Below are 24,817 nucleotides of genomic sequence, written 5' to 3'. Positions count from 1 at the left end.
ATAAATTTGTATGTGTAAAATTCATGTTTGTATATTTACAACGTTTGTGGTAAACTCTCCAATAGATTAATTAGTGTAAAGATAGTAAATTCAGTAAAATTATTCAATAAAATCTTGTCATTAAATACTATTACAATAAAAAGAGCTCTTAATGATCCATCGTAAATCTATGTGAAATTAGTCACGACGTCAATCAATACAAGTACCAGATGTGTCGCCCTGCGCGCCGATACTCATGCAGCTGATCGACGTGCGCGCCAGTCCCAACTTCCGACTCAGTAAATCCTGAAACCTGCAGCTATCGAGCAGAGTCCCCGTGCCAAGCACTCTGCTTGAGGGAAACTTGGACAACTTCCAGGTGATGTACGACATCACGTCGATCGGTTGAGTTACAACTAGTAACACCGCTTTGCAGGCCAACTTTGCGATTGTAGGGACGATCTTCTTGAACACCTCGATGTTGCGCTTAACATTCACCTCCTCCTCGGCTTTCTTTTCACAAACTGCGATCACTACTATTGTTGAGTCTTTTATCTTGTAGATATCTAAAATGCAATCAATTGTAGATCGTAGATTATTGTGGAATGGTGATTTCTAGATACCGCGGATGCATTTTAATGTTTTAGACACATTTTCCTGAGAGAGTTAAAGTATAAATTTTTGGAGAAGACACTCGGCTATTCACGCGAAAGAAGTAACGGGAAATAGCTTCGTTAAGAATCAGATACGCCTTTCCGGGGAACCTCTTGCCGGAGAACGTCTTATTCAACCGCGCAATCATCAGCTCCTCGGAAGTGCGTGGAATACAAAACGACGCGAGAGCGGATAAGAAATTTTTTCCCCTTTCGAGAGAGAAAGAGAGAGAGAATCACCATCGGAAGAGATGCGCCCGATAACGACGACGGGGAAAGACAATCCGGCGCGGTCGGAAAAATAAAGGGTATACAGATCCGAGGTAACACCTTCACAAAATACTTGTAGTAACACGCCGAGCGGTACCGCAACTATACGGAAGATACATTTACGACGGAGAGAGAGATGTTGTTACAGATAACTCGGTAAGCCCGTAAAAAAGTCGTCCCACTTGTTCCAGTAATTGCTACCTCGCACGAGACAAGATCAGAAAGAATCATTCCGCTATCCTTATATAAAGGTAAATACAGAACGCTATGCGCGTTGTACACGAAACGCCGAGAAAAATCGAATGAACAGAAATCATTCCTGAGATCAAACTGTGGTGCAATTCGATGAAACTATCGAGATCAGACCTTATCGTACTACACACACTTTCCGTTACTGTCCCTCCTGGATTCCCACGAAGGGTACGGCGCTTTTACAGCCGGCCGCTCGTCGAGACGGGGTAACCGCGCGCCGTACGCACGCTGGAAACAGAAACAGAAAACCGCGTCGTGGAGTCGATCACGGCCGAGATAAATAAGAGTGGACGAGATTTACGAGAGTGTCCGTGAAAAGCTCGGGGGAAACGTTCGCCCGGTTCACCGGCGCGGCGATGTAGATGAGAGTCGAGATTAAAGGACAGGTCTGAGGGGGGAATTCTCTGGCCCCCGAAACTCGCCGCTAACTCAAAACCCTATATGCGAGAGCGTTGTTTCTGAATCGCTGCACGTTGACAGGGATTCGGGGGACCCTTGACGGGCAACCTAACGGATCGTCGATTTAAAATGGGTGTTGATCGGAGCCGATTATCGTGACACACCGGCGTGACGCACGGCAGACTCATCAGCTCGGACGTATCAATCTAACATTTTTGGAATTCATCCTGTCGTGAGCTGCCTCGCATCTAACGCGCGGAAGGCCTACATCCGTGGGCGCGGCGGTTCACGACTCGTTGATTCCGTGATTGTGAATAGAGGACGACGATGAGATCATCCGAAGTGTTAACCGTTGTGACAACTTTAACACCGGCTTTATCTGACACAGATATAATATGTTGAGATACGTTTCTTTGTAAGAATAATGTACAGGCAGGAAACAACGAGGAGAAGTACAATTGAATAAGTATATTGTGTAATTGTTATATTTTAATTTTTTAATTATCGCTATGTAGGTATGTAATATCTAAAAATGTATCTTAAATATGAAAAGTACCTGATGTGCCAACCACCAGCGGACAACCCAGAAAGATACCAGCATGCTGAATGTCCTCGGCTTCGGCAGAAGCTACGTCGAAGTTCTGATCGATCAGACAGACCTCGCTTGCTATGCGCTACAGATTATCAAGTAAAAATGAAAATGATTAATTAAAAATTGGTGAGCTATATAATTACTTTTATATGTATATTATATACACTGACTCTCATCAGAACCGCGATAGCGCAAGCCATTCCAACTTTTCTTGCACCCACGATTGAAACTTTGACAGGGTGCGGATAAGCCTCACACGGTCCCAGCTGCGTCGTTATCAAGGCGTTTTTCGTGGTGGTTGACGTGATGATCGGGGTTTTATCGACCTATTAAAGATGCGTTGTCCCATATCGTAGTTATGTCTATTTAGGAATCTACATTTTATATCGATAGAAATATCTCTAATGTCACGAGCGTTATTTCTATCTTTCTCTCTAGATTTGAATTCATTCAGTTGACAAGACACGAAAGAGCATTATCCCCGACTTACGTCGTCGCATTCGGTTTCATCTGGCACTTTGCCGTCGGCACTGCTGTCCCCTAGGATATCGCCCCTTTTAGACATGTCAGTCTCTTCGTCAGCCATGCTCCAGTCGTTGTTGGTTAGCTCACCGTGCAGCTGCACGAGCAGTACACTTAATGAGAACACGATCCCACCCGTCTGTGTACTTCAGTAACTATATATGTGTGTACTCGCACCCCGCTCGTCCGAGACGTATTAACGCTTTAGGTGTATCAACCGCGTTGTTTCATCATCCTCATTACCTGAATCGCGTGACTTCCTTTTCCCTGTGTTATTAACTCCGGACGCTCGTCGCGGTGGTCGCAGCTTCTCAGGAAGGGGCTTATAAACGAACGGCGCGGCGGTCGTCGAGTCGCCGCTTACGCTTATGCAGATCCGGATCGACCTACGCAGAAACGTGGCATCGATTTTTGAGGTGAATCGGGTATATCGCCGTTATGAGGAAGAGAGAAGACTGTCCGCGAAGAAGAGGTAAACCGCATGCGAGAGGAGACTCCGACTGGAAGAATAACGGCGGAACTTATTCGCGCGCTTTGCTGTAAATTAACCGCAGGTAGTCGTCGTAGATACGCGAGTAACTCCCCCTCGTGCCTCTCGGTCGCCTCGGTGTTCCACAATTCCACGCTCCCGCGGCCATACACTCGCGGCACATACCCACGCACTTAGTTGCGTGTGCGTGCACGCGCGTAAAACATACTCGGCTGTGCCGGGACCTATTAGTTGATCATAGCGAACGAATATGATTTTAATAACTGTTCCGAATGAAATAATTAACCTTGTGGCACATGCTAAATCATATGCGTCTTTCTCAACCGTTCACGCACGAGGGATTTCTATTAAAATCCCGAGAATAGATTTTTCTTTAAAGTGAAATATTACCGCCGACGGAGAGACAAATTCTTAACAACTAATAATAATACAAAATATCTGCGCGGTATATTTTATATGTCTAATACATTACGCTTGTCTTAAAGAAAATAACCAAAGAATTTTATTTATCTTTTCATCTTTAATTTGCGTCAGCGTTTAATAATTTTGTAATTATCCCCTGATGGAAATTTATGTAAAGAGGAAAAATTCAAATGTATCGTGGTGAAGTCTCGTCGAAGTTTCGAAGGAAAAAAAAATCGTCGTATATGTTCAAATGAGCGGACGGGAGATTATTAACGTCACCGTGTTATATTATCTCCGAGACCTAAAGACTCCGGGCAAACCATAGCAAAAAGAAAAAGGAAAAAAGAAACATGTGATGCCATATATTCTTCCGAATGTACGCGTTGAAAGTAACTCCTTGCGTCTGCGATATAACGTTCGAGCGACAATCTTAACCATCTGAAAAGGGACCAGTTAAAAAAGTAAAACTTTTCCATTTACTTTGGTGCCCGCAGATAAATCATGCCCGCTGCATTTAGGAGTAGCGAGCGAGGCGTTCCCGGTAGTTTGGGCATCGCGAGGTTTTAACACACATTCGAAGATGGATCTGCCTCTCGAGAGAGGTCTCGTTTTTCGCGCGTGGTCCATACGACTGGTCCGATCCGCGCTCACGGACACATTCAATTTTAGCGTTAATAATCGCCCGGGAAAAATGACGACCTTAAACGCGGCCATTCATCAGGGCCGATCGATATTGCGAATGCGCCTTAACGACGGAGAGATACCATCGACCGTCCCGGTCCAAAGTTATTGAATCGCGTCAAATAATATACGAGCCAATAATGTATGAATAGTCCTGCAATTATGGCCCGCCGATCGTATCTAAGGGCGCGTTGTAATTTAGTAATCGTTCATTCTCACCGCGCGCCGGACGCGGAGAATCGACGAATATCGGTAAATACTAAATACCGATCGGCTGCGGGAGTGCGCGACTTCTTTTTTTTACACGATGTTCGAAGTTTAGGGAGCGCAATTGCTATAATTCGTGCTACTCCAAGTCGAATAAAGCAATTCCCGCTCTCCACAATTACTCGCTACCTCTCGTCCGATTCTCTCGCAGCGGTTATCTCGCTAGGTTGCCGCAGGTTTGTAATAGGATAATATGTTTTCTATCTTTTTAATGACCCCGTGACACTTGTAACCATTCATAATGCCAGTTAAAATCGGTATCTACCAATTAAACGATTTCCTAATAACATCCGCGCCCGATCGGGAAGACGGTGGGATCGGAGGTGAGGAAGTAATTTCGAATCTGACATTTATAGTTAAGCGCCGCGAGTGGGAACGAAGCGCCCTGCTTCCAGATAATTAATTCTCCTTCTTAATTAATCATACGAATTTTATCGAACGTCGAGGTGGAGAAACGCGATACGAATCCGATACAGCACCGTCGCAGAAATTTTCCTACGTCTATGACAATTAAAGTCTGCCGACTGACGTCAGTATGTATCTCGCCGATATTCTCAAATCGCCATTGTGATTTTGCGATACCCAAACGTACGGATGCGAAAGAGGCCCCCGCACGAGGACACGAATCGACCGCGCGATAAAGGCGTGATTCGACGATAACAATGTCTCGTGAGGTAAGATTTAGTCGAGCGGACGGTGCAAACGAGCCTCCGCTTACCGCGAAGATAATCCTCGAAGGTTGGTCGTAAGCAACCGATCTTCTGGTACCCAGGCCCAGTCAACCGATCCAGACACCGGCTTGCGCATGCCTTCGGTGCACAATGGTAGTATTGCAGCTGATACAAGTATGTTCGCCGTGCAACCGGAATTTTAATTGGCTATTTGTTTGTCCGCTACACTTCGCAGAGCTGCTATTGTCCGCCCTGCCGCAAGAGAACGGCCATCACCTCTCCTCTCTCTCTCTCTCTCTCTCTCTCTCTCTTTCCTTGCCTCGTCCTTTCTTCCACACCCTTTCCATTGCTCGCGCGGTCGCTTCATCGCCCGGTATTAATCTACTTTTAAGAAAGGAAGCGCGTTCCACGCACATACATACATTCATATACAAGCTACCACGAGGCTGCTCCCTTAATCTGTTAGAATTGTTTGATTTAATCCCTGAAATTGGAAATCTTTTCTCGGAGCATCAAATCGATATAAAGGAAAAGGATTGCAAATTAATTAAATGTTTCAGATCAAGTGCGTTCTCAATTTTTATGTATTATACGGACTGTGTTGTTTACGAAACAATCTAGTAAAAATATTTTATAACATCAATCAATATATTAATTAATAAATACTGCATCACATTTTAATATAATACATGCACATTTATTAAGCCAATTAATTATATTGAATAAAATGTAAACTGTATTATTTCTAAAATTCGGATCTCTTGTGTAAATAAATTATTTAATTAATATAAATAAAAATAATTCCTTATCTCTCTGCATTCACTTAAAAATGTTCGTTTCTTACATGCTCTCTTTTATGCTTATTTTAGATTTTTGTTTATACTATATTAAGTTAATTTTGAAACTATTCGATTTTTGTGCATATCTATATTGCTATATTGATTATTTTGATATTACTTTCATCTTTAATTCGTTATTTTTGTAGAGGAAAATAAGTTAGAAAACTATAGGTTTGCGATTCAACGTAATCAACAATGCAAAAACAATACGATTTAGTTCAAAAGTGTAGAGTTGCTAAAAGCGAAATAAGAATCGCTCACAGTGAGACTGACTCGTAGTATAACACCTTTCATGTACGCTCCGTGAGCGTTAAAACTTATTCCAATTAAAATGCTACCACTGCTTTGGTCCCAAGACCCGAGCTCGAGATAAAGAGACTGAATGACCCGAAACGCTAAAGAAGGATAACATGCTGCGCGAAAGATAATGCCGGCGATATTCTCGGAAACAAAGGTCACGAACGCAAAATCGGCAGCCCGAGAAATATTGGTTTTTTCCGATACATCTAATGCATTGATTAATCGCAACGTTATTTACAAGGCTTCGTGATTCATTTTCGCTACGGTAATTATGGACCATTTGAATGGGCCGCGCAAGGGGGTTTTTCCTTTTTGGAGATGTGCGTGCGCCCCGGCGTAATCTCACCAATGATCACGTACGATATTAAAAATTTGCCAGCTCTCGGCTTTCAATCGAACGCCGGAGATCTCTCGGAGCACGGTCATAGGAGGTCGGGGGGCTTACGTTTACGTATCCGGCCACGTACGTACGACCCCCGTGGCTCGCTGAAATATCGCGCGGACGCCGGTTCATTTCGATATTCTTGGCCCTGGGGCCCCGATGAGGAGAACTCCTCTCGGGATCGGGGCGGCGGAGGAGGGTCGGCAAGGGACCTCTCGTTTTATTACATTGCATCGGGAAGGGGCGAGGCTGACGCGCAATTGTTTATGCCCGTGTCCCGCCCTATCGGACGCATCGGACACATTCGAACATACCTACCACGTATACGCCACGGCGTGCTGGTGGTGGTGAACGGACGTGGTGCGCGCGAGCTGCGTATACCCTCCCGTATCCCTCCCGTCCGCAACTCTCTACCGCACTCCTCTCCGTGCTCCTCCTCTTTGTTTCTTCGTTCGGGCTAAGATTATTAATGGCCAGACCGAGGTCCGATACCCCGAAGTGTCAGCCTCATGACAATGACGAAGCTCGCACCTCGAGTCCACCCTCCCTGTCTTCCTCCTTCCCACTTCTCTCTCTCTCTCTCTCTTCCACTTCTCTCTCTCTCTCTCTCTCTTCGTCTGAGGACGAGTACTGTGCGTTATCGCGTGTGACTTCGATTGACGCCGTGGGTTATTGCAATGGAAACGGCATAACGACGCGATTTACAACGCGAGATCGCATAATCGGCTTTTCATGCATCATGATTCTTACCATTTTGCGATTTGTCTCACAATTTTATAATGATAGTTATCTTAGATAACAATAAACATTTAAAAAATTTTTAATTTGCATCAGAAGAGGTTACGTCTTACAAAAAAAAAACTGTATGAAGTTGTCAAACATTACTAAAAAATTATGTTCACAAAAACATTTAAAACTATTCACTTCATTTAGATACAAATTTGGGGAACAAAAAAGAATAAAATACATATGCGTCTCAAAATTATAGCTGAAGCAAACACCCAGGGAGAGAATGCAAAAAAGGGACTGGTGCGACGTCTCAACTGGCAGATGTTCCCAAATGATATCTACATGATATCTATATGAGCGAGTAGAGTATTTTGAATGACATCAATGGTAGAGCAGGTGCTAGCTATCAGATCGTCGGACGGTCGGTGATTTAAAGCGGATATATAGATCATGAGAACATAAAATTGCTTTATTTTCTCTTCAAACAAGCGAACTTAATCTCACATCAAGTCGCATTCCTAGGACCTCCCAGGATACACGTCAGGTGGAAGGAAGTGGACTGTTGAAACCGCAAAATTAAGTCTTAACGTATCACGATCTCGCTTAATTAAACGCCGAAAATAACATCGAATGTAAAAATTGTTCAGACACAAAACGATCAATTTAACTTTTGCAAAGCGAAAAATGCAAACGTCAAATCTGCGGCCTCCGTTCAGCAATAATTAACATCGAAATTCGGCAGTGTACTGCGTACACGGATGGAACCCTGAAGGGAGAGAAGGTGAGAGGAGAAGGTAAAAAGGCAGTTGGAAGCGATACCGAGACGAACGAGTCGCGCGGGCGACAAAATGGCGTGGACGAAACCGGGGGAGGGGGGGGGAGACGATGGGGAGACTCACTCGGGAGGCGATAAAATCGCACAAGCAGGGAACGCTGCGCTATCTCGGCATTCGCGCCGCTGCGCAACGCGACTCCGCAACCTGTCTCCTTTTCTCTGAGCAGAATATCGTTCGCTTTCTCTGCCGATCTCTGCCTCGGGCGGGTCCATTTCTCTGGATCGTTTTCCGTCTCCGTCTCGATTGCTAGGCCCATTCGGAAGAGAGAAAGAGAGAGAGAAAGAGAGAGAGAGGAAAAAAGAAAATTAATACTCGCCAAGTGTACGCGCGGTCATAAAGCTTCCCCGCGACGCGGTAATTATGTGGGACCACGTGCATTATGCACCCTCGTCCGCGCTCCGCAACACGCGTTTCGTTGTGGCGAAGCCGCCGTCTGCTTTACGAGCTCCTGCTTGTAATAACAAAACACCGCTGTATGATGACACGTTAAAAACCGCGTCCGCACCCTCGTAAGTCAAGGCCACACCGGCTCCGCCGAACAAACCGCTTCTCTTTACGCGCGGTAGCGTGGGCTTGGTTGACCCACTTTGATCTCATATCGTGTCTTTCTGATCCGACATTTCTGGGATGCTTCAACACATCGTCGGGCTGATGTAGAGAAAAAGATTGCGACATCTGTGACAATTGTCTCTTATATGTAACATGCTGATACAATATAATATCTGTTTAATTAAATGTTTAATATCTAAATATCTAATAGCAATCAAATTTTGTATTACAATGTTATAAGAAATAATAAAAAAAAGTCGTAAAAAGATATATTGTATATATATAAATCTATATAACTTTTATCAAAAGACATTTAATAATGCCCACAAGAGATTGTCTGTAGCAATGATGTATTAAATAGGAAATTTGAAATTAGGCTTGGCCGTCGTAGAGCAATGGGTGTTAATATTCTACAGTGATCTATCGCCTCGTGTTGGCGTGTCCGAAGAGTTTAAATCGTGATTAGGATATGGATGTGGTGAGGGTAGTAACGGTGTGTGACTTCCTGGCCACTGTTACCAGCCACGTTGAATCACCGTGGAAATGTTTCTTTGTGGACATAGACGAATCGCCTCGGCTCTCCGGTAACGAGGCAACGGCACGCCAACCGTTTTGTAATGTTCGTATGTTAATGACTAAGTATGAATCTCGTTACGGAGTGTGCCTATGCTGATATAAACCATAATGCATCAGAGAACCGATACTTCACGGAGCGCATTCCGCCTAAGGATACTTCATGAAGACGTTAACGCGGCTGGAATTTGGCGTACATGCCCTTGCATATGAATAAGCTTGCACATCTTTGAAGTACTTACAAACAGGAAGATTTCAAATTGCCATTTTCACTAACTTTAAAAACGTAACTTTACAAACAGCTAATTGGCGCAAACAAAAAAGTCGTTCGGTACAAATAAAATTGTTAAAGAACAAAATGAGATATATGTATAAAATATCTAATAGCAAATATATATATAACACATTTTATTAACAATTTCTTAGCATTGCTCAGAAAATGAAAAAGCTTTAATATTTACATATTACATAAACAAGATTGCTTTCCTGATTGAGTAAATAAAACATCCCGTTTATCGTCGCTTTGTTTGCGCTCACAGACAATTAGCCCATCCGTACGAACAACTCCGCGGACATTTTTATTCCCGTCCATAAGAAGCGCAACGTTTCATTCTGCAATTTGCCTGCGCCGCGCTCAACTATCCCCTAAGCCACTTTGCATTTATATGAGCACACCTTGTCCTCCCTCAACGCGAATGCGTTCCGTGCGACGAGACGCATATATGGAGGATTGTGCGCACATTTACCTAGCCCGAGGAAGAGAGACGGAGAAAGGGAAAGGATGAAGCGGAAGAGGACACGGCGAAAGGAAAGAGCGCGTCGGGTGCGATGCAACGGCCGACGACGCGAGATGGGTGCAACGCGGTCGTAGAAAGTCCTAAGTCGCGCGCTGCATTCGCAGGGTAAAGGGAGACGGAGAGAAAGAACGGACGGAAGAGAGTTCGAGAGGGATCCGAGAAGGATGGCGGCGCGCCGACAAGAAAGCGAGACCGCGAGAGAACCCGGAGTAGATGAATTATGTTAAACGCCTGTTTAAATACATGTACGCCTAGGGATACACACAGTGCGCGCGAGTCAAGAAGGCACCGCGCGCCATTCGTCTTCTCGATTTATATTAAATCGCCTCTCGAATGACCCGACAACGGCTCCGGCCGAACCGCGCCAGTTCGGCGTTCATTCTTTGTCTTCGGTTTCAGCGAGCGTAACAAATATTTAAGGCGCAGATATTTAAGGTCCAATTTAAGCAAGGTATCTTATACCTGTGCGCACGGCATCATTTAGAGTAGTTTCGATAATTCGCAAGCGTCGTATAAAACACGTATTGTACACGACGTACTGTATTTAAAACATTTTTTAATTTATAAATTTAATAAAAAGAAAGAGGATTTATTATATTTTTACATACATATTTATATATAAAAATTCGCAAATAGATATAATAAATTTGCGAGAATTATAATATTACCGTAAAAATATAACAAACTACTCAATGTATAATATTAAATGCCCGTAATAATACTTGGTAGAGATAAAATTTAAAAATGCTTTATTTTATGTCTAATATATTCTGAAATATTCTTACTTGAATGTTCTTATGTATGTGTATGTGTGTGGGTGGGTGTCTATGAGCGTTTTAAAGGTTACATTCCTAGTGGACGGCTTTGGCCTTCAAGAAAATTGTAAAATGGTTATATGTGGCCTTGAGCTCTCATCGTGAACTATGAACTCTTCCAACTCTGGTGAATGCTCCGGCACAGCCTTCGTTTCGCACGTTTAAGGTCGCGAGGACGCGATACGCGATACACAGTGCGTGTAACATGTAACTCTAGTACCTTGAAGTAACAGTAAGTATATATCATTATCACCGCGCAACGAAGACAACATTAATATTACGCGAAACCGAATCTTGATTAAATACAGCTTGGTTGTGGATCGATCTCAAGCTGAGCACGTTTCTATTTACTCTCCAATTGGACGATCGTCTATCATTTATCGATAGATCGTAACTCCTGGACCGATACGGTATATCCTTCTATCATTCCAATGTATTGAGAGAGCCGTGTATTTGCTCGATAGGCATCCCCTCCGAACCGCATATACCTTATATCGAATCATTCGCTCAGAACTAGCTCGCTCAGGCAGCAACTATGGCTGTATCGTACCTGCCGTCTCGATCGCAGCTGATTTACTTTACGGCTTGCGCTGAATAGCAACGGTATATGAGCTTCATTCTCATAAGCGATCACCGCCGGTGCGGCGATATACGATCAGGTGTAAAACGCGCTTTCGCACTCTCTTCGGGCAACCCTCGCGGAAGAGGAAACCTGAAACGCGTAGAACGGGCTCGCCTATATCCGTTGGGTCTCGTGTGCAGGTGCACAACCGCGCGTGATAATACGTGTTAAAACCGGCTCTTCCGCGCGCGGAAATTGTTGCTTAGCACGGAAATCCTTAATCTAGTTTCATTATAAAGACACTGCACCCGACAGTGCTTGAACCGACAGAGACTCTATATACACGCTAAGCCACCGAGCACTGAGGCCTTTTACATTGTGTATACGCACGAAACGCGAGAAGGAGAAGGTTAGCCGAATCGGCTTTGCTTCCTGAAACACGTGCGATAAATCAAGATTAAAATCGTGAGTTCGTTTTATATTTCGCGGTCGAACCTGAAGCGATACGTTGAACCTGATATCGGACCGCCATTATCCGTTCTATTAAGCGGGGTATCTCTCTCCCGGCTTTATCTAGATATATGTACAGACATACCTTCTAGGAAGATACTAATCAACAGCACTCAGCGATGCCGATTCACGCAATCCGTCTCCGACAAATCAAACGCGGGTGCGGTGAGAGGAGTGGAGCCGCGCGCCGCGACCCGAGAAGCGGGAAGAGATAATAAATAGACTTCGGTGCTCGCACGGCAAGGCATGGTAAGGTTCGCTGCGTATGTAACGGGGTGGCCCATTATCTTCCAGATATCGTTGGTCAGGCAAATAGACGATAAATATTAATTGGAATCGGCGAGATAAAACAAATGAATCCCTTTGCCACCGGTACGAGCGCCGGTCACGCGCCTCGAAGGAGCGACGGAGAGCACGAGGATCGAGCGCGAACACGCCGAGAATCGTGGGTCGAATCGCGAAGATGAGAACGGAGAGGGAAGACAGCGCAAGGAGATATACACGCGGATCCGACGAAGGGAAGAGAAAGAAGGAAGAAGGAGAGAGAGAGAGAGAGAGAGAGAGAGAGAGAGAGAGAGCAGGAAGGCAGCGAGGGAGAAAAAGAGGAAGTGAGGGGAGACAGAAAAGTGGTCAGGCAGAACGGCGCGGCGACGGCCCCGGCTGGTGATTTATATAGAATCATATCTCCATCTGAATGTCTTCATTTTTAACGCACGGCCGCGCGCAATGGTCCCTCCTCGCTCTCGGCGGCTTCGTTTCGGCTCCTCATCTTTTGCGCCCCCTCAACCAACCTTTCACGTGCTCCTGTCTCGCTCCGCTTCTCATTCGCTCGCTCTTATAAGGGAACGACGAAGGTCACAAACGAAAGCTCGCGAATGTGTCTCGGAGACTGACACATTTCTTCGACGCTTCTCCGGTGGTCCATGGTATGATTTCATTTCTTCGTGCACCACCGCCCATTTTCCCATCCTTTGACCCAAAAGATAAATGCGTTTAAATTCCCGGGTCGCGTTATATGTAGGTGCGATCACGTTCGAGGCGCTCGATACGGACGAGGAAACGCCTGCGAGGGCTGAACGCAGCCACGATGATCTGGTAATTTTGTATGGAGTCCCGTGCCGATCGACCAACGACCGGTCGATACGCTTGCACCGGTCGATTTCGTTCCATTCGCGCGTGCATAATCGAAGAAGCCCGGTTTTCGGCGCACCGCCGCATTCAGTCTGTTGTAAAGGGAAGTCGAGCACTCTTCGATTGTCGCGGTTGGCCGAATTTGAAAGTTGAATCGAAGCGATGTATATATTACACAATTACGGACTGTGTAAAATATTTAACGATTTCTGTAAAATTTTCTCCGTGATTACTTCTCTTTAAAAATCCTATAAATTAAGAGAAAATTGAGAAGAAATAATTTTCTTGCACAAATATACATTAAGAATTTGTTTTTCATCTAATGTCTTTCTTTAATAGGATATAAGCAAAATGCAGGACGTATTACATTCTACATATGTACAATTTAGAAAAGTAGATAATGACAAAGTAAATTTAAGAATTATTGTACGATGATGGTAAAATACATTCCTTAATGTGTCGGATGCCTCAAAGGAACTTTGCTTTAATCTTACACAGGCATTACCATACGCATGAAATAATATGAAGAGGAAACTACATTTTTATCTAATTCGTCACTTTTCCTCGAATCGGGATTTAGACGTACCCTCTTAATGAGAATCCCGAAATAAAAGACAACTCAACGAGAAGGTCTATCGCGCGACACGCAATTATTCGTATAGATATCTATATAAGTGTTCAGCGAGTAAAATACGATTACAGAGAACCACGATTACGGAGAGACGTGTACAGGACGTTTCCAGGGGAAATCGCGCTATTAGACGCGGCGCGATAACGTAATAGCACGCGGACAAAGAAGACGGAGAAGGGCGCACTTAGGAAGCGATTTGTACGCGCCTTGTAAGCGATGATCATTACGAATGGTAATCGTTACGAGAATTCATGGCCGGCTCGATAGCCGCGCCGCCGCGCCGCCGCGCCGGTATATGAATAATCCAACGCCGCCTGCGCGCCGCGTTTATTCGCTACCAAACGTCAACCATCCTCTCGACGCGCCGTTGAAGAAGGAAAAGAAAAGTAGCCGGAGCGAAACAATCCATTAGACGGTCGCGAGGTGGTCCGCCTCCGAGTTCTCGAATATGACGATGACGAAGATGACGAAGTACCCGACGCCTCAAGGTGACACGGGGCTACCTGGGAGAAAGGGTTCACGACACCCGCGCGCCTTTTCATGCCGGTATTATATCCTCGAGGATACTTGTAACGGGCCCTGAAACGTCGGCGCGTCACGCCGGGCCCCGTGACGACTTCTTTCGAGCGATGACCGGCGGATTCATGGAGCGCTCGAGCTGACGATCACCCCGCATCTCCGTTTCCGACGCTCCCTCGCAATCGTTACGGAACGATACGCTTCTCGATGATACTTCTCTCCGGATCGACAAGGAGTCGACGTTGCACCCCGAGGCTGCCGGTGATTCGAACGTGCCGGAGCAACGGTGCATCTCGACGCGCTATATAGAAATGTCGAAAGAAAAATACCAAGGAGTTCGATTACGTGACGATCGATTTATATACGCAATTTACGTGGTCTCATCTCGACGAGTGCCCTTTGCCATGATGCAAATGGTGCGGATAAAATTGACTAAGAGACGACGGAGCACAATCATTTCAGGATTAGCAAAATAGGAGAGATGTATTATTAAAAAAATCAGTGTGATATATATACTTTTATAATTATAATAATATGTCTTTAAATAATTCGTTTGACAAACAAAATTTTATCTTTCTTACATGTAATTAATAATGTGATAACAGATGAACGTTAAAAAACATGTTTCTCCAACAAATAAAAAAAACGATCATAACTTCATTACAAATATATTTACTAATCGAATGACTAATCAATTGATTGGATCCTAAATTACATGATCCATATTGGTCAGAAGCACGCAATTATATATAATTTCTATGGTTTTATTGCCCATTGAACTTTCTGCGAGTTCTTATTCGCGTCGCTAATCAAATGAACGATAAATTTGCCTAGTCAGTGACATCAAGAATTCGCGATATATCATATCTTTAACTAACCCCAGCTGACAACGGAAGAATAAGAAGCCTCGTTCGGTATACGGGCGCACAAGTGGCGGCAGCGTTCGATAATCGATTCGCGTTTTTCACCGGGGCAAGAACAGGTGCAATTAAACTTTGCACCCGAGAGAGGCGAAGGGAATTCGCTCTCGAAGCCGCATGTGAACGAAGGACTCCCGTTCTTCGTCCTCCTCGCCACCCTCGTCCGCTCGCCGTCCTCCTCTAACCCTTAACTCGCTCGCGTCCGTCGTCGCGATATCACGTGGCCGGCAATAATGCATCTCGGAACGGGCGACGGTAAGGTGCAGAACTCGGGGCCGTCGACTGGACGAGCTGCAGTTTTGCTTTACGACGCGGTTGAGTGACATTTAATACTGAACGGCGCCCTTTAGCGCCCTTTACCGCCCATGAGTGCCTCGCTCCAGGTCGTACCAGGGACCATCGGGTAATTCTCCGTGAATTTCGCCATAAGTCTTCGGCGCATACATTTCGACATTTCGTCGTTTCGCTCGCCGTGATTGTCTTGCAATTGTAACTCCACGAACTGACGAAATCACACACGCGGGGAAAAAAAGAAAGCGTGAAATATTGCTTCGAGTTATTCGCTTCGGTCGGTACCAAAATATCGAGTTAAATTTTTATGCGTGGGAGCGTAATTCGTCGACTTCGCTTTCTCATGTTAAAACATTAACAATGTCGAGAGATGAACTGTACAAGATTGTTGTTTATTTAACGGGACTTCCAAGCGTAAATCACACCGTGACGCAACAAGCGCGAAACGAAATTCCGCACAGAAGTGCGCTAAATTACATTACGTCAAACAGATCGCGTCAGGAAAGGTCTTGTGCTGGCGATAGAATGATTTCGCCCGTGACATGAAATATAACCACGCCTCTACGTTATTGCGCGTACGATCATCGCGCGCGATTTCTCGCGCCTTAAGGCTCCGCGGCTATTACCGGGCGGTGGATTTTTGCGCGAAAGGGGCAGCGCGCGAAGTATCGGCGCGATATCTAAGCGCGCAATAGAGCAGCCCCGCAGCGCGATTAATCGCGCGAGGTCGAACGTGGAGAAACAATAAGCGATTTCGCGAGCGTAACGCCGTCCTTCTGTGCGCCCGCGTCCACCGGAAGAGATACCACGCCCGTTTGACCGGACGTTTACGGCGCTATGAACGCAGTGAACATCGACGGGAGTGGTGAGCACGATCGACCGACTGCGAATATAGTTCCGGTTGCGTTTTACTGTACGTCTCGTGAAGACGTAAATATGGGAAACAGTTAACCGCGCCACGCGAAATATTTCCCGCGTCTGACGTTTCCTCGTAAAGATTCCTCAACATGTACGACACTGACGGTTTACTGAGGACGATTAAGAATTATTTATTCGGCGATTAAGAGCGCAAGCACGCGCGCATACGTCGGAGTGTGTGCTTTGTAAAAAACGTATTAAAATTCCGAAGATCATTTTTGGAGTCGTCAGTTCAGAAAGGTTAAGCCTGTTCTACAATACGTCGTATGTCGGGTCGTAAGCCATAAGCCGTAGGAATTGACCAATCACAGCCGAATGTAAGAAGAATATTCGATTGTGATTGATCAGTTCTTACGGCTTACGGCTTACGATCCGACATACGACGTGTTGTAGAACGAGATAGCCTTATTATACTATCGCGTTCTCCAAGGAAGATATACGCGAGAACGTATACAGGTATCCCATAAACATACACGGAAGCACTTTCTCGTGTTAATTCCTTTCGTAATTTGAGATTAACAGAAACTTAATTGCACGCTACAAAAAGGGGCGCTGTCTTAGAAGGATTCCGAAGAATCGCTCGCGGCGTCGGATCGTGGAATTATTAAAAGCGGTTTACGTATAGGATCGGCGGAGATGTCTTGCCCGCTACGAGTTAAACGTCCGTCTCGCGCACAGGAGGTTGTCAGGAGGAGAGCCTGCCCCGACTACAACGCGCTGCCACATCGCGCGGACCATCCACTTCCGGACAATTTATACCTAGTCAACTCGATTTCACGGTGCGCGCCGCGCGCAACCGGCACAGCTTTTTCCAGCTCTCGCGGCCTAAGTGCGCGCCAATACGCAAGAAATCGCGCCGTGCGAGGTGCACAAGGCGAATACGTCATGGGGTCTCCTCCAGCCAATGAATATATTGACCTACGCGAGAGTCGATCTCCCTCCGACGGGTCCCCGGCTTTCTTTCGTCGTTTTAAATGGCCTCTCACGACGCGCTCACTCGCATTTTCGCGCTCGCCCGAAGCGAATGCCATTCCCGTTCTTCTTCTTTCTCCGCTCCGCTTTGAAAGTGTAATTGGCGAACGTGGTATCCCCCCCTCTCTCTTTCTCTCTCTCTCTTGCGCGCGCACATTAACGTTTTCCGCGCCTCGGCCGGCAATGTATGGGCAATACGCGCGACGTGGGCAATCGCCGGCCATCCATGAAACGCCTGAAAACTTTTAGTTTTCGACGGTTTCCTCCTCGTGACATTGCACTTTGCCGACGTTTTATCGAGGCTACGATCGCACGCCGTAAAGTAATCGTAATCGACTTTAATCATGACGACGTCCGTGGCGCCTTTAGCCGCGCGTTTTCGCGATACCGCACGCTGAATTATCGGACGTTTATGAATGTATCCGTTATTCGATTTCATGCTAGCAACGGGTGGTAATCGCGTATGCGATGCTGAAATTTGTTGCCCCGCGTCGCTATCGGCCGTCCCATAACGTCTCCGTCATGGGTAACGTTTAAGTACGCTTTCCGATGCGAAGACAAATATGCTTGCGTCCGCGGCTCTCTCGTGTAGCGTGCCATGGGGTATCCACGTTATACAAGAAAAGCGAATCGCAGCATAATGGAATTAAACTGCATGTAAACAGATTTCCTATCTCGACGTGTAAACATTGTAATTTAAAATTTACATGACAATAACGCATGTATAGATGTAATTGCACGCGCAAATCCACGTTAAAGTGCACATCTGTGATATCTTTCAAGTCCTAACTCAATTTTCATTTTCTAACGCAGCGATTTTATGCAAAAAAAAACATGTTATAGAAAGAAAAGGATTTCATGCGTTATTTTAATACCTTTATTCATACTAGACATTATCTGTTGCCATATTAAGACTTTCTTATGTCCAACGCTCATTAAACCTCTCTCGATGAGTAAATCCGCGCGTTTCAAGTGACAACGAAATCGTTTCTACCAAACACACGATTAAACGCCAGGTGTAACGGCCACGTCCGACAACGAGCGGTATCACTCTCGCAGCTAAAAGTTACGTAGACAGTCGGAATGAGCTACTCGAATTGCGATTCCGCGCTTCCCTCTCTCTCTCTCTCTCTCTCTCTCTCTCTCTCTCTCTCTCTCTCTCTCTCTCTCTCTCTCTCTCTCTCTCTCTCTCTCTCTCTGTCTCTCCGGTTATTCTCCACTTTTATCCCACGGCACGTCCGCGTCGGTGTTTCTCGCGGCATATAAGCCTCACCCCGTGGATAACTCATAAAGCAGACTTGTTTATTTTATTGAAGCCCTTTTGCCGAGCCGCCTCCTTGCACGGGTCGCCGCCTTCGTCTAGGCTCGCGTTCGCATTCGCTGAGTAACGACATTTTCGAAATATGCACGTCCTCGTCGTTTTTTCTAAGGAACGACGGAGTACCACCAGGTCCCGAGGCACGCCGGCGGAGAAGCCGCGAGGAGCGCAACGACGACGAGCGGAACCCGGTATATAGGAGTAGAGCGTGCACCTGCAGCCTGACGAGGGAATCCGTGGAATTCCTCGATCGAGCAGCCGCGATACGTGTACATCGAAACGATGGATGCAAAGCGAGACTCTTTTATGCTGCATAATGACACCGCCGACGACCGCGCCGTTCGTTCGATTCGTTTAGAGCGCGGCTGACATCCCGAGATAAACGTTTAAGCAAGCGTTTAGAATTGCAAATTAATCGAAATCACAAGAGTTTTTTTTACGGGTAAAAGTATAAAAATTGAATTAATAATTGTAATGTACACCATAAATAATAACTTTTAGCAAACAAGCTAGCAAACAAGCCAGATAATGATGTTGACAATTTCTGTGTCAGTAAAAAGTTTTTAATTTGACTATCCTTCATTTGTATATCGATAATTGCAAATAAATATTGATGAAATAACTCATACAATTCATCTTATTTATCTATTTAAAAAATGCTTGAAATTTCTTTTCAAACGGTTGATAATTTGATAAAAATTTGTCTAAATAATTTTTTTTAAATAAAATATCATTTTTTACTTTCAACTTGTATCTTGTCAATTTAAACGTTTGGAAATATTTCAATAAAAATTACTACTATTAGTTGAACGCGATATATAATAAAATACAATTTTATTTTAATATAAAACATAAAATAAAAAAGATTTTTATTCAAAATTTCATATACACTCAAACTATTATATATATCTCAAGAATTATAAATAGAATTGGCGAATACGATGTAATTTCTTTTCCAGAATAAAAGTTGAGAATTCTAAGAATGAAAAAAAATGGTATCTTGATGGCAGTATATAAAATAAATAAAATAGAAGTATAGGAGCTCTATGTTTCTTGTTCATTAATTTTCTACGCCGTAACGAAGGTACCCGTAAGTCTAAATAAACGATGTTGGCATGATTTTCGTTTAATACAAATGATCGGATGTCGCTGTTCGAAGGGTCGACCACCTTGCAGAACAAGCAGCCGTTCTGTACAGCTAGGGAAATAGTGTCCACCGAGCGGACAAGCTGAATCTCTAAGATAAGATAAAATACGGACCCGGATAATCTAACACGAGCCTTCTCGGATTCCGATGGTTTAATTTCAATCGTGCGCTGTAATGGGGCTAGTTTATAGCTTAAGTAACACTCGAAGTTCACCGACGGGAAACAGTATCCTATAGCTGTCCGCTTGAACAGATTGGTTAATCATAAATTAGATAATATTATAGCAGCATAAATCTACGAGAGTTGAGAATAAATAACTCTATACTTTAGAATCTACGCTTTGATAAGAATTCCTCTATAAATTTTTTTTTATAAAATTTTTTTCCATAAATAATATTGATATATATATTCTACATGTGCAGTTGGTTAAGGAAAAAATAAAATTGAACATAACCAATTAACGTAATCATTGTTGTAAAATGTAAATAAACATACAACGCAATTAAAAAATCACACAATTAATTTCAAAAGATACTGGAGGTTTAAACGGAGAGTTGAGTTTCTTATAGAGATATAATTAAAAATGTTTTCAAGATGTAATTTCGTTAAATCGTTGTAACAAAAATGCAGACTCTTCAGATTTATGAGATTACACGTGTGGGTGGTGCCACGACTGCCACCGATAACATGCAATGATAGTGGCGTGGTTCACTCTATACCATGGTGGCCCATAATAGCCTTAATATAAGGAATGAATAGACCTCATCGCTTGCGTAACCACATCGGGTCTTTTCTTCTCCGTACAAATATGCTCTCATAACTCGTTGCTTCACTATCATTTTGAGTTTTGGTCTTCCTCTCATCGTACATACTCAATCCTCGAATTGGCCGAGCCACCCAGCACTTCATCTCGATCTTCACTTCCTCCTTGTTCTCCGCACTTTTTCTTTTTCTCTCTTTCTCTTTCTCTTTCTCTTTCTTCGTCTCCTTCGTGGTCTTTCCCGTTGCACTCCATCAGCATATACCCCACGTCATTTGCCGTAGGCTAGACAGCGCAAGAGAGAGAGAGAGAGAGAGAGAGAGAGAGAGAGATGTGTATGTGTGTGTGTATATACATATATATAGTTAAGTCGATTGTTCGATGCGGCCACGGATTGTACCATTGTCGGACTGCGCATTTTTGTTTCTCGTAATGAACTATTGATCGCGAACTGGCGATCCTTTCACGCCGCGGCGCGGTGGTTACCACGGCGAGGAGGGGAGAGAGGGTTACGACGAGGGCTTCACCGATGGTTAAGGCCATCGACAACCTCCGTGGGGCCCTTCAATGGCAATGGCAGGAAGGGCAGAAAGAAAGCGTATAAGAGTGGGCGCGCACATTCACGGATCATTACGCGACAGTGACGAATTATAACGACGTGGCCAGTAATGCGTCTCCGTGTACCAGCGGCCAGCCGTTTTTGCCGCCGAAGGGTAGCAAGGATCGATAGGAGATCGAGCGGAGAAAGAACGACATGGTGGGCAAGGACGATAGAAGGTAAGATGGCAAGAGTGAAAGAGAGAGGATGAAGAACGAAAGAGAAGAGAGAGAGAGAGAGAGAGAGAGAGAGAGAGAGATGGAGCGAGGAGATGAGATGAGAAAAGGCCGCCACAGTAGTGCATTCTGCCTCGTAAACCTGTTCCTCTTTTCGCCGCCCGGGAACCGCTCTTATTTACGAGGACTTCGCGTGCCGCCGAATTTCGGATTCACCCGCGGTGCGGCGTCGCGAGGCGAAAAATCAGGCCGCGATTATTTACAATCGCGATTCCGCAACCGACCTATATATATAATGTATATTCTCCACGCTCTGGTTTAAAGCATCCCTGGAAAGTTTCCATATTACGAGTCGATCGTAGTAATTTGCTGCCAGAGAACACGATGAGGCGATAAATATCAGCGGTGGTGCAATACACGAAGTGCGCTTCGTGCGATGATATAGTGCTCAGAGTCGATCGAATCGAGCACCATCGAGGCAAGATAAGAGGATTGATAATGCGAGGCAATATCGTATAATATCCCTGCGGTAGCTAAATCTGTCCGAAGAATTTGTTATTATTTTCGATCTTCGCAATTCTGCACAAATACGACATTCGCGCTGTATTCTTATTGTTAGTCTGATACGTCTTGTTAATTTCCTTCAACACATTGCTTCCTAGTTTCATCTGTCGACTCTCTATACTTCGCTCTCCTCTATAAGCTCGATCGATTTCGACGTAAAATAACCGCGGCGTTACGTGATCGATCGCGCCCGGGGTCGTAGACGGTCATAAATTATCATTGCTTACCCGTTGTGTTCGGCCTTAAGGTTCCCACACGTCGTAATGAGACCTTCCACCCTTCAACCGGGCCCTTTTTCTCCCTCCCCCATCCGCCCCCGTTCTCCCCACTGCCTCCGTCACTTTTTCTCTTAAGACCGCGTTACAAGCAGGACGATTCCATCCTAGACTCGGGCAGCGGTTGCTAAAACGAGCGGTAATATATTACCCCGCGATCCGATCGTCCCTGTCATTTGCGCCAGACGGCTCTGGGATTAATTAGCCTGGCCGATACCTCGAGATCTCGTTCGAAACGACTTCCATCGCTCGATACTTTCTTCTTCTTGCACGACCCGCCCCGCTGTCACTCCCGTCTCTCGCCTCTCCTTCTTCTTCGTCTTCTCCTCTGCTTCTGCTTCTTTCTCTCCTGATGTGTTTCCTTCTGTTCCTCCTTCCTCTGCTTCTCGCTTCCTCGACGCTCGCGCCGTTGTTCCACGCACGACGAGCTGCTCCGATCTCGTCCGGACATATCGAAACGTCGGCACGGTGGAACGCGCGTGCCTGATCGTCGTTTAGATCCGCCGTCGATCCCCTTCGTCGGCAACCGCGCGACTCTACCATTTTCTGCACCGATGACAAAGAGAGGAGCGAGACGATGGAAACCGAGCCGCTCGTAACTCAGTTTACTTGCGATCGTGGCGGCGTGATTTGCGGCCGGCCGCCCGACTCCGGGGGAACGTGTGTATCGCGAGGATCTATGTGGAGAATGATGCGTTGCCGATTGTTTGTGCGAGATTTTCACAAAGCTGAATAACCGACATTTTTTGATAATCTGTTAAGATTTTTTTTTAAGATACTTTTATAATTTCACACACAAAATGGAACTTACTATAAAATGAAGTGGTATTTTAGAAACTTTAGTATTTCTTCGAATCTTCGATTTGTAAACTTGCGGAAAAGGAAGACATATTTTCATTAATATACGCCATAATCTTTAATATGGTTGTATATGTATTATTTAAATAATATATGATATGTATATATTTATCAATTTTATATAAATTTTATATAAATTTTGCGAGATTTTTTCATGTATTCGATTTATTTTTCATATTTCGTGCTTTTTGACAATTTCTCTCCAACGGTAACTAGAAATTCTTTTTCATGCTTCCTAGTGTTTGCCTGCAACGTGCAGTTTCGATGCTACAAATGCTACAATCCAATCGCGACGTCGATTCTCACGCCGTCGTTGAATAATCGCGATCCGGCCTGTCGTACCTTCGGCCTGGAGAAAGCCGCAATTGGTAGAGCTCTGGTATAACGACGGTCTACTCATCCCTTTCAGGCTGCCAGGATTCGAGGGGGTCTCGACGACAAACGCACCGGCTTAGGTTACCGGCTCCCGAGCCGTTAATTCGTCTCGATCGAGTGCCTAGATAAATCGACACGTCCTCTTTGGGACGCGCTCGAGCATGGCGTTGGCCAAGAAAAGCTGGCCTCTTACTCCGCGCACCTTGGACATTCCGCGTCCTCCGCCTCTTCGCACCTATATATACCCGCACGCCCGTCCGACACAAGTCAGCGACCGGCGAATGAGCTGGCGAATGGTTCCGATGGCGGATAAGCCATCCGATATCCGGCTAATGTCGAAGATAAATAACAATTATTTTATAATTAAGCGACTGAACGTGGGCAGTAAATACACGTCCACCGTCACTGGAACAGAAACACTCCTCGATGTAGGTATATATATACGGCTACCCGCGCAATCCGACACCACCTCACTGCCGCTCATTCATAAGACACGAGGCCGACATCGATCACCCTCGCGTTGACCGAGTCAGAAATGGGATGCGCTTGGGATGGGTGAGATCAGCCCCGAATGAAATATCACCGTACTTCTGCACGTGGATCTAAACGTTCGAACGTCTAAATTGTAGGAAGAACGGAAGCGACGTCTTCGGATGCATAAATTTTAAATTTCGACGACTGAGGAATTACTTCACTCGCCGAGTACTTGGCAAAACTACTATAACAAAATAAATAGCTAATTTCCTTCGGTTTCAAAGTTATCGCAGAAGCGATTCTACACGGGTGTACCTTTATATACGATATCTTCACGATCATCCATGGTTGCACCTTACACGTTCTTAGAGCTGTAATAAGAAACTATTAAGAAGATACACATTAGTGACTGTACATTAAGCGGCCTATAACCGTGCACTCGGAACGTGCTCTCGAGATACTCAAAACGAGACCCGGCGTTACTACACCTCGTATATTTTATAGGCATATTTTTCGATGCGCGCGATGTATCGATCGCGGCAAAATTCGTGAATAGATACGACGAGAATCGATTTGATATGACATATTCTCAACGCTTCTCCTCGACCTTGTAATCTTCTCTCTTTCTCTCTCTCTCTCTTTCCTCCAAACATCCGAGATTCGCGTCCGCGTAAAATAAGCCTCCGGCAGATCGTAAAGTGACTGTACTCTGCCCGTAAGTTACGTTCGGTACGTACGCATAAAGCCATTATATGCCTTATACCGTCCTGTAATGCACCATAAAATCTCGCGTTATATATCTAGGCGCGATATCAT

The 24,817-nt window shown here is 45.0% G+C and overlaps 1 protein-coding gene across 1 annotated transcript in view; it reads right to left on the bottom strand.

The window, feature by feature from the left end:
• Positions 1-24,817, bottom strand: part of LOC105456021 — a 126,293-nt gene that overhangs the window by 9,290 nt on the left and 92,186 nt on the right. The window contains exons 2-6 of the mRNA XM_011699787.1: positions 2,911-3,053; positions 2,636-2,764; positions 2,316-2,471; positions 2,110-2,227; positions 207-545 (exon numbers count right to left, since the gene is read on the bottom strand). Coding sequence (XP_011698089.1) covers positions 207-545; positions 2,110-2,227; positions 2,316-2,471; positions 2,636-2,731 — 709 coding nt within the window. The 5' untranslated portion in view covers positions 2,732-2,764; positions 2,911-3,053. The remainder of the gene's footprint in view (positions 1-206; positions 546-2,109; positions 2,228-2,315; positions 2,472-2,635; positions 2,765-2,910; positions 3,054-24,817) is intronic.

This window comes from Wasmannia auropunctata, unplaced genomic scaffold (assembly GCF_000956235.1).
Source record: "Wasmannia auropunctata unplaced genomic scaffold, wasmannia.A_1.0 LD335828.1, whole genome shotgun sequence".
Lineage (NCBI taxonomy): Eukaryota > Metazoa > Arthropoda > Insecta > Hymenoptera > Formicidae > Wasmannia > Wasmannia auropunctata.
This window is presented reverse-complemented; position numbering and strand designations above follow the sequence as displayed.